This window comes from Hipposideros armiger, unplaced genomic scaffold (assembly GCF_001890085.2).
Source record: "Hipposideros armiger isolate ML-2016 unplaced genomic scaffold, ASM189008v1 scaffold_262, whole genome shotgun sequence".
Taxonomy (NCBI): domain Eukaryota; kingdom Metazoa; phylum Chordata; class Mammalia; order Chiroptera; family Hipposideridae; genus Hipposideros; species Hipposideros armiger.
Window position 1 is genome coordinate 660,662 of NW_017731612.1, and position 10,255 is coordinate 670,916.

The following is a 10,255-nucleotide window of genomic DNA, read 5'->3' on the forward strand; positions in this document are numbered from 1 at the left end:
AGTAATATCTGTCTTAGCAGGAAAGAATGAGTTAGATAGAAGAATTAAAACTTTTAGGGGAAAAGACAATGTATCTTTGGGCTTAAGCTCTACATTTGTTTTGGATCACTACGAGTGGATGTCTGCTAGCAGATTTATCTAAAACAGCGGTTCTCAACCTTCCTAATGCCGCTTAATGACCCCTTACTACAGTTTGTCATGTTGTGGTGACCCCCAGCCATAAAATCATTTTCGTTGCTACTCTATAACTGTAATTTTGCTACTGTTATGAATCGTAATGTAAATATCTTTTTGTTTTCCGATGGTCTTAGGCGACTCCTGTGAAAGGGTTATTCGACCCCCAAAGGGGTTGCGACCCACAGGTTGAGAACCACTGATCTAGAGCAATCTTCTTCAGAATATTATAATCTTGCTGTGAAAATGTATGACGGTAAGACATCTNTGCTACTGTTATGAATCGTAATGTAAATATCTTTTTGTTTTCCGATGGTCTTAGGCGACCCCTGTGAAAGGGTCGTTCGACCCCCAAAGGGGTCGCGACTCACAGGTTGAGAACCGCTGCTCTAAAATCATGACTAAAATTAGAAGCAGTCAAGGCAGATGAGAACTTTTTCGGATTTCGGCAATTGTCTTCAATAATGAATTCATTCCATGAATGGATTTTTATTTCATGTTTGCCTCTGCACGGAATTATTCATCTCTCAAGTTCTTGGCTTAAATCAATTCCAGTAAAAATGTTTAATAGGCGCTGTCTGGGCTTAAAAGTTACCAAATTTAGCCTAAGAACCCATAAGCTAATTGTAGTGTGGACGTGAAAAAATCACCTGGATAATTGATATATTCGCTGTGTTCTGTGCGTATGAGTAAATTGTGGTAAGTTGCTCTGTGTTCAGGCCCTTACGCTTGTCAAGCACCCAGCATTCGCCTCACCTCCTGTTCTGACCCATCGCATCTCAGGACCCTGACTTGAGGATCCAACTCTAATCACTTTTCTTGGTGACCTATTATATCTAGGCAGCAGATTCCTGAGTGTATTTAAAGTACAGTTTGGTTTAGAATTTATGTGTTTCCCTTTTGCAGAAAAAAATATAGAAATATAAGACCATATTTTAAAGTATATTGAAAAAATTTAGTTGTTTTCTTTAAAAAAAAATAACATTCCGTTAGGAAAGAGTGACTCCAAGACCTAAGTTCTAATCTGAGGTTATGTTCTGATGTCATCTTGAGCTTTGGGCCACACTCGTTAGCTCAGGCTGGTGTCTGCCTCCCAGCATCTCACAGAATGAGTGACACTGCTCAGGGTGGCCTAGCTGATGCCAGGGAGATGCACTGCTGGCTGGTCACAGCCACGGGACGCTTGGGTTTGCTGCAGGTGGTTCTGCTACAAGCAGAAGACATTGCTGTTCCTTCGGGTCAGTCACTTGGAGCCGAGGCCCGAGTGTCAGTGGGTCCCGGGTCTGCGTTCAGTTCCTTACAGGAGAGGTGAGGGCAAGCCACTGACTTCTTCTGACAGTCCCAACAGCCCTCAAAATTTTTTCATTCATTGAACAAAAAACTGTTCTCACTGAAGTTTGAGATTAGCATGCAGTTGCCACTCCTGCTGGCTTTTCCAGTGAGTGACACTGTCAGAGATCAGCATAAGGTGCAGGGCAGAAGCCAGCAGTGAGACATCCCCTAGCATGACCAACAAACCTGCTTCCATGCTTCCAGGAGCTAACAGAGGAGTTAGGGGAACTGGAGGCCAGCTCAGAGGAGGAGGCCACGGTAACCACCAGGGTTGTCCGCCGGAGGGTCATTATCCAGGTACCGCACACGCAGGACGCTAGTGACCGCCCTGGGGCAGTGAGGCCTGGCATGCTCCTCGGGCAGTGCATGGCCTCCCAAAAGCTGACCCTTAACTCTCCTAAGTTACGTCATAAAAAAATGCAGCTGATGGCGCTCGCGGCCTCCTCGGGGCCACAGCCCGGCAGAGTGACCACTGCTGTTCCACCCTTCACCTGCGGCCTGTTCTTGTGTGTTTGCGTGAATTTTAGCTAACTTTGGTCACCTCCTCCTAAGCATGTGATGACCTGCCTTCTTTTTCTCTTAAACCTACCTGATGGTGTGGCACTCAGTATGCTTGTCCACAGCTCCTTTCAGGGTGTGGCAGCCCTCCTGTCAGGGCCTCACATGCTGCCACACTGTGCTGGACTGACCCTTTCTCTCTTCAGGGGGATGACGTGCCTGACATGCCCCCGGAAACTGTCACAGAAGAGAAGTATGTGGACGAACACGGACACACCGTGGTGAGGAAGGTACTGGCCCACCTGTCCCCACAGGCTGCTTTCAGAGTGGCCTAAATTCATCAGGACCTGGTCCTGTCACTCAGAAACAGGACACATGAATCAATGTCTTCCAGGTCACCAGGAAAATCATCAGGCGGTACATGTCCCCCGATGGCACTGAGAAGGAAGAGGTCACTGTGCAGGGACTGCCCCAGGAACCCGTCCGCATCGAGGATGGGGACGGCTACTCCCGAGTCATAAAGCGTGTTGTACTGAAGAGTGACACTGAGCAGTCAGAGGTGAGGCCATGAGCTGCTCCAAGACTTAGAGGTGACATGGCACTCGGAGGACACGGACAGGCGCAGCGATGTGGAGTCTGCTCTGAGTTGCACATTCATTCTTCTTTCCTGATTTTGTGAAATTATAAAGTAACCACCTGTGAGATCTGTAGCCATCACACTCATTGATTTTGTTTCTATTTTTTACTTAACTTATAGTTGACCATAGCATAAATCCAAAAATGCTAGACACCCACTTGAGGGCAAGCAGAGTGATGTGAACAGGTCCCATGCACATGCAGAAGTGCCCCTGTGTCCCCATGCGTGCGCACGGCAGGACCAGTGCGGCCATCCTGGTGGCCTTCCGCGGGGACGTCAGTAGGTGCTCCATGTTCTGGCCTCCGCGTTTCAGAGCCACTGATCAGGATCCAGAAACTCCTTCATTCACAGGGTTCTTTCTCTTTTACGCCCCTCTTTGAGGAATGTGTTGACTCTCTTGGACACATTTTGCTTTCTTTGCATCCTTAAAATGTCATTGTGATGCACGGGGCTCTAGACGTGTGCTTGTCAGTGGCTCATGTCATTGAGAGTTCCTCCATCGGGGTTCATTTCATCTTCATAATGTCCGAACAAACCGTTTAGATGGGAAAAGAGAGTTCATCCGCAGGTGTCATGGCCGCATCACACTGAGCACTGTCTTCCGAAACTTCTGCCAGATTTTTGTTCAAGTGACTAAGTGTTTGATTGGGCTGTGTACAGAGAATGATTACACAGACGTTATCAATTAATTGTAGGTTTTTTCTGTTTTTTTTCAAAACACTGTTTTCTGGGAAGTCAGTCTGTAACATAGCAGTGTGTTTGTTTTTACATAGAACAGTCCTCCATTGTTACATTTGGTTCAGTGAGAAACTCTGCACTGTGTGTCCTGCCTTCATCAGGTGACCGTGTGTGAGCCCAGCATCCCGGGCGGTACCTCGCAATTTCAGGCGGAGCCAGTGGAAGGCCGTAGAGTCAGCAAAGTTATTAAAACAACGATGGTCCATGGAGAGAGGATGGAGAAACATCTGGGCGACTCTAGTTTAGCCACTGACCTTCCTTCAGCCAAAGAAGACTTTGAAGAGGTTTGAAACCATCTTCCTTCACCTTGTCTTTGTGTGTGTGTGTGTGTTTCGTGTTTGCATCGCGTTTGAACAGAAAACCCTTGACGGCTGTGTTCCTCCGTGTGTGCGTTCACGGGAGGGCGCAGACACTTCGAGAGAGAACAGCCCTGTTTGAATAAGTTGTTCGGTGAGGTAGTATGTCCTCAGCCTCTGGCATTTCAATGTCTGCATTAGAGCTTTTCAGAATCTAGATGCCCAGCTGCAGTTCAGCCGAGTCAGACCAGGAGCCTGGCGCAATCAGGATGTCTTGCTTGAAAGGCCCTGGTGTGACTTGCACTCCTAGTTAGGAAGGGAACAAAATAAAGACGTTGCAGATTATCTTTGCTAGCTAGTGTTCTCAGATACTTCTAGTGATAGGCATTAAAGGGAATTCAGATATATTTTATACCATAAATAAAAAGAGTATTTATTATTAAGTTGTGATTTCTAGGAACTAGGAAATGGGTCTACAGTCGCAGATCCACAAATCCTTACAACAAGTCACAAATCCCAAAATTCTGAAAACCAAAACAAATTTTACAAGCTAGTAGCAAGCTACTTAGGCAATAAAGCTTACTGTGAAGTGACATGGAGCTATAATGACATGTCTTTTTATCCTACCTAGAGTGAATATTTATATGTTTTGCTGTTGATGGATTAGTGGATGTGATTGCTGTCCCAACCCACCTGGGATATTAGAATACACACTATTTACATCCTATTACCTTTCTAAAGTCCAAAAGGAAAAATAATCTGAACTCTGAAACACATCTAGCCCTAGGGGTTCTGACACGGGATGGTGAGTGTGTGCAGAGATGCCCGGAAGATACTGCTGCTGAAACTGTCGAGGCCAGCGCCCCCTGTGGGCTGTCTTCCTACATGTGCATTGAGAGGGTTTATATCTTAATGTGCTGCGACAGTAAAAGCATACCTCATTCAAATGCTTTTAGTTCTTCACATTTCGGCAGCCAATGACCTTGGATGATCAGAAGGTGAATTACCTGAGTTGTGTGTTGCCTGGGTTCGCCTCTGTCATTGCGTTTGTCGTTAAGAGTTTCCACTGTGACTGGGAGGCATGAGGTGAGGAGGGAATCAAAAGTCAACGGATGTTGGTTTTCAGCTTTGTCAAGTATTGGGTTGTCGGGAAAGTTACGATGCATTTTTGCAACGAAAAACAGAGAAAAAATACATCACGACTTTTCCGACAACCCAACGTATAACCAATCCCCCTCACAGATGGGGCACATGGCAGTCAAACTCCGTGCTGAGACCTGCTCCTGAGAACGGTTTTTGTTTCTCCTTTCTAGTGTATCTTGTATACTGACTATCAGGTAAGTCGAGCAGTAGGTTGTTTTTGAGCCCCTGGTTGGTGACAGTTTGTCTTGTTTCTTCTCTCTCGCTTCAGGCTCTGAGTTACACAGGTAACCACATGAAAGTGCACTTCCCCACTTTAGTAGAGAATCAAATCCTGAAAGAGGATGGATCAGTAATTAAAAGGTTTGCGTTAGCATGGGTTGTGCCAACTAACACCTTGAAAAGCTTTCTGACTTTAAGAAAAATGGAGCCCCTGCACCCACTGTGAAGCCCCCAACCCCACTCCCCGCCCCATGGTAAGACTTTTGTCAGGTGGCAGACCTGTCAGCGTGTCGCACCACGAGTGGACACCTGTGCCCACAGTCACCCCCTGGGTTTCAGTAAGTCGCCAGTTGTTGAGGCCAGCCACCTGGGTGTCCCCTGGTGATATACTTGGAGAGCACAGGGAGAGAAAACTAGTCAGCTGCTCACGAATGAGCCTTGCAACCGCCACCTCCAGATCAGCCTTAGTAAAGTTTCTTTAAGTGGCGCTTGCCTTGGCTTCCCTGCAAGCTGTTTCAGGGCTCTGCATGAGCGCGTCGTGCTGAGCGCGAACCTGGACGTGCCCAGCGGTGCTGAAATCAGGCGCTTTCGTAAGTCAGAAAGTGTCTGGAAGCAGGAGGCCGCCTGCCTCCGAGCACGTGAGCGGGCACTCTGAGTGGCTCTGCCCGCTGCCCCGTGCCCCTCACCGTTAGGTCTGTAAACTGGCGTCTTGCCTTCGTCTGTTCCCACTTCTCCCTGGGCCTCTGGCAGCACTGTGACTATTAATAAAATGCTCCGCCTTTGCAGCAAAAAGACACAATGGAAATCAAAGTTACTATTGTGCTTTCCGCTCCTTGAAGAGAAGGATTGTCACGGAACATACTCTGCAAAGTTATGTTTAGCCTGTAAAACATCATACTTAGAACAGTGAAATTAAAGCTTCTGTCACAGGGTCGCCCTCCAATAACGTGACAATCCGCGGCCGCTGTGACCCTGAGACACAGGTGCTCACAGACTGGAAGATACTCCCTGAGTTGAGGGTAGAGCGCTTGTTACAATCTGAACTGATGAGTCTCCTGTGCAGCCACACAGGTCACCACGCACAGCCCGGCATCACGGGCCCTTCCAGTGAAACAGGTGGAGACCAGGGGCTCCGAAATTCTCAATTCCGGCTATGACTTTGAGGCCAGGGATGCAGAAAACTAACCCAGCCCCGCAGCACTTGGTTAGGGGCTCTACTGGGATGCATGTGCGGTGCCCTGTCCCCTGCTGAGGCATTTAGCATGTCCCCTGCTCCTGGGACAGAGGAGGAAGTCCCATCGCCGAGTGACACACACACGTACATTCGTCACACATTCATCACACACGTGGGCACAGACCTCCAGGGAAGGGCCTGTGATGGGGCTTAGCCCCAAGGCCAAAGCCATCGAGGCTCCTGCTAGCTCTTGGCAGAGAGAGTCAGGTATTTCCCTTTTTGGAGACAAGGGAAATTATGGGTGCTGAATAGTTAGAAAACCATGATGGATTTCAGCCATCGGAACCAAATTGGCTCTTTTGATCAGGAGGAACAAGTTTAAGTTTGCTTTCAGATCCAAAACCATTTGCGTAGTGAAGGAAAGGGGGGCTCAGAGGCCGGAGAGAAGGAGACGAGGCGTCCAGAGGAGACCTGGCAGCGTTTTGGCCGAAGCGAACGGCTGACAACTCAGGGCCAGCCTCACAGGTGCAGAGGGTCGTGAGGACGTCGCCCAGGGCAGGGCTCCAGCTCGGGGCCCTTGGGCTCCCTGAGGACAGCGCTGGGTGACGCTGCGGAAACTGACCGTGTCCACGCGGCCTGGCATGAGGCCACGTGGACAGCGCTCACAGACCCAGCGCTGGGACCTTAGGCTCCGGCCCCACGGCGCACTCACGGTGGGGCCTCCCACCTGGAGCAAGGCTTACTTCTCTGCGATGCAGCTTCCCGGGTGGGTGTTATAGCGGCAGCACCTGGCACACCCAGCTCGCTCACTGCACGTGTGTGGAACGGAGACCCGTATTTACAAGTAGGCAGTGAGAAGACCTGAGAGCGAACTAATCACACTGGGATGGTGTTCAAGTAAGGGGACAGGAACACAATAGGGGGACAGCCCCCTTTCCAGGTGGTCACCGGTCTGCTGAGGGAGCCCAGACGGCAGGAGACGTGAGCTGGGCAGAGTGCATGGGGCGCCGAGAGGACGGCAGGCTGTCTGTCAGGGGTCCCCCTTGTCCCTTCCCCTCCGTCTCCAGGTGAAGCTTCAGAGGTGGCGCAGACCTCCCTCTGGGCCACTGTCCTCCGTCCTGACCGACTGCTATCCCAGCTTAGAGACATGAAAGTGCCCAGAACACTGGGGAGTGAGTGGGCGCTGACTCAGCATTAAGCCGGAAGCCGCAGGGGGGAGGAGGGGTTGGGGGGATTACGTTAATTGAATGAAAACTGCTCCCCTTGGCTGGTTGTCAGGCTGTGGGATCAGGGCTCCAGGACCAGCCCGCTCTCTGAAAGCCGTGCCCTGGAGCACACAGCAGCCACGTGTGGCCACTGTCAGTGTGAGGGGAGCCTGACTGTCTTGTGTGCCTCCCTCCAGGACGACGATGAGTAAAGCCAGCACACGGAAGAGGGCTGTGGTGAAGGACCGGCACGGGACACGCGTGTCCTTGGAGCACCTGGAGGACGTGCCAGAAGCCCTGGGGCAGGACGACCTCCGACACGACCTCCGGCGCCTCCTGCGGCATTTCTGCGAGGGGGACCTGCAGCCAGAGGCCAAGTGAGGGCCGCCCGTCCTCACCGCAGGGGCCCCCACTTGTGCGCACCCCCTTCGTCAGCAGAGAGACCTCAGTGGCCCAGTGGGTACCGGACGTTTCCACTTTTAGCAACTACTTCTGGCTGCATTTGGTTAGTTGTCCATTCTCTTTAACTGTAAGCTGATTTGTGACCAAAGATCGCATCTTCCCTCCCGGGAGCCGTACCCACGCCTGTGTGGCGTGTGTGCTGCCCTGGGAACCGGCCCCTCCATCGTTTCTGCTCCCGCACAGGCTCCAGGGAACCCGCCGACCGGACGCCCTCGCTGCAGACCTCTTCCAGTGACGATGTAAGGAGTCCTTGAAGGGACGCCCGTGCCAGTGTTCACAGCTGAAATGGTCAGATGAACACACTGCCCGCCGTGTCCACAATGGGCCCCTGGGTAGAGGCCTCTAGACTTTGCTGCGTGGTGGTTAGTTAAGATACTGCTCACACAATCGAATGACAACACACTTCTACTCAAAAGAAGCACTTCAGACCTACCACATTCTTAGAACTTCAGCGTAGCCATGGCTCCTAGTTACAGATGGGGTGGTGACCGCGGGGACCCGCCCTCACCTGTGACTGGACAGCTACGCTGAGGGCTGGGGAAGGGAGCAGAGGCCAGGAGCAGTGAGGCATTCAGGTGCTAGCAGCCACGGCCGGTGGCCATCTAGCACGCGGGGTCCCTTCAAGCAGGACATGTCAGCAGGGCGTTTCGAAATGCGCGACTGCTGTCGTGTCCGGTTTTCACTGCTGCTTTCAACCACGCTGTCTTCCTGGCCATCCTTCCTTCCGGCCACTGCACTGGGGACAGCGCGTCGGCCGCAGGCTCGCCCACGACACGGGACGGAGCCCCTCACCGGCTCGGGGCGGCCTCCTCCGTTTTCTCCGGGTGTATTGTCTTCGCTGATACCCGCATGTAGCATTTAAACCCTAAGCCGCGGTCAGAGCCCTCTCCTGGTCACACGGATGGTTTTCATTCTCTTCGCCCAGAGCAAGCACTGCTCACTTCAGCGAGCGAGGTCTGTCTTTAGCTTGCAGACAAGGCTGAGAAATCCTTAAAAATTTGGTTTTGGTTAAAATTTTTGGTTATTTGTTTGAATTCCAGGTTTCCTTGAAAACCCTTACGTGCATTTGGGCACTTTCCTGTGTGTTTATTTTAAAGAAGCGATGTCAGTCATCTGAGCGATTTTCACATCCTGTTCCTCACTCCTCTAGTGGTTGAAGCTGTGTAGCATTTTAACATATGTAGTCACAAATATATTCATATAAACAGTATACATTTTGGATCAGTTATTTGTTAAAGGGAAGTATATTCGATGAAGATGAAATTCAAAACAAACACACGCCGCAGTCTGTCCTCCCGGATGGAACATTTTCCAATACTAGCTGGTCTTTTCCTGTTGTGCATAACTGACTCATTGCTCCGAATGTCACAAACCAGTGTGACACACAATGCCACTTCGTCATTTCAGGTAGTGTTGCCGAGAGAGGGTGTCCCGGGAGGGAGATGCCCCACAAGCCAGATCTCCAAGCCTCGCGCGCGCCCTTCTGGGTGGCTGGATAGGAATAACACCCTTTGGCAGCCAAACGGAGAGGCCCATGGCGGGACTTGCCGAGACACACCATGGCCTTCTCACCAGACCTTCACTGGAGCTCAAGAAATGCATTTCTGTTGTGTGATTTGCAGTGCAGATGATGTCTGTGTAACAACATAACGGTTATTCACCTTTTTTTGGTTCTGATTTTTGCTGTGTAATCGAGAAACTTGAATACTGTGAGAAGAAGTGAATTTCAGTTGCTGAGTCAGCATCTTTCCCCATGGTGGTGACACTAATTGACTGTATCTATGAGGGCATGTATTAGTTCATGGAGAAAACACAACACTAACAATACATAGCTGCAACGTGTACAGCGGCTGATTTAATTAAATAAAATGTACAAGTGTGAAATGTGGCCACAGTGATGTGTTCTTCTTTATCGGTAAGCCGTGATTTCAGGAGATGAGAGGTAAGCCAGCGGAAAGACACACTTGCTTTTCGCTGCTGTTTTTACTTAGTAACCGGACCCGCTGTTGAGCTCGGGGGTGAACAGAAAAATGTGATCCCTGCCCTCGGAGAACTCTTCTGTGGTTATGCAAAAGCGGGAGGACGAGGTTTCCTGTCAGCTCGGGATTGCTAGTGAATGAGAAAGGGGAACCTGGAGGCTTGGGGTGTGGACAGGGTCGCGGGCTGCACCACCGGCCACCTGGCCAGGCCGGCCCAGCCCCCCCGAGGCGATGGACCCGGGACACCCCACAGGTGCTTCCAGTTTCCCGTTTCTCCGTGTCTCTCAAGTCTGGCTTCAAAGAAACCTAAAAACGTGGCCTGTTAGAAACCATGGGGTGTGGCCACGCGGAGGTGGCAGGAAACCACAAGCCTTAAACTGGGGTCAGGACTCTCACAC

At 50.6% G+C, this 10,255-nt stretch overlaps 1 protein-coding gene across 22 annotated transcripts in view; it reads left to right on the forward strand.

Annotated features, from left to right (window-relative positions):
- ANK2 (ankyrin 2) overlaps positions 1-9,766 on the forward strand; it is a 284,146-nt gene extending 274,380 nt beyond the window's left edge. For 15 of the 22 annotated variants that reach the window (XM_019656561.1, XM_019656552.1, XM_019656545.1 and 12 more), the window contains 6 exons: positions 1,711-1,803; positions 2,211-2,294; positions 2,399-2,563; positions 3,481-3,663; positions 5,087-5,178; positions 7,614-9,766. In XM_019656561.1, the coding sequence (XP_019512106.1) occupies positions 1,711-1,803; positions 2,211-2,294; positions 2,399-2,563; positions 3,481-3,663; positions 5,087-5,178; positions 7,614-7,797 (801 nt within the window). In that variant the 3' untranslated portion in view covers positions 7,798-9,766. The remainder of the gene's footprint in view (positions 1-1,710; positions 1,804-2,210; positions 2,295-2,398; positions 2,564-3,480; positions 3,664-5,086; positions 5,179-7,613) is intronic. The other 7 variants (XM_019656556.1, XM_019656563.1, XM_019656566.1 and 4 more) reach the window with 4 other exon arrangements.
- Positions 9,767-10,255: the final 489 nt, after the last annotated feature.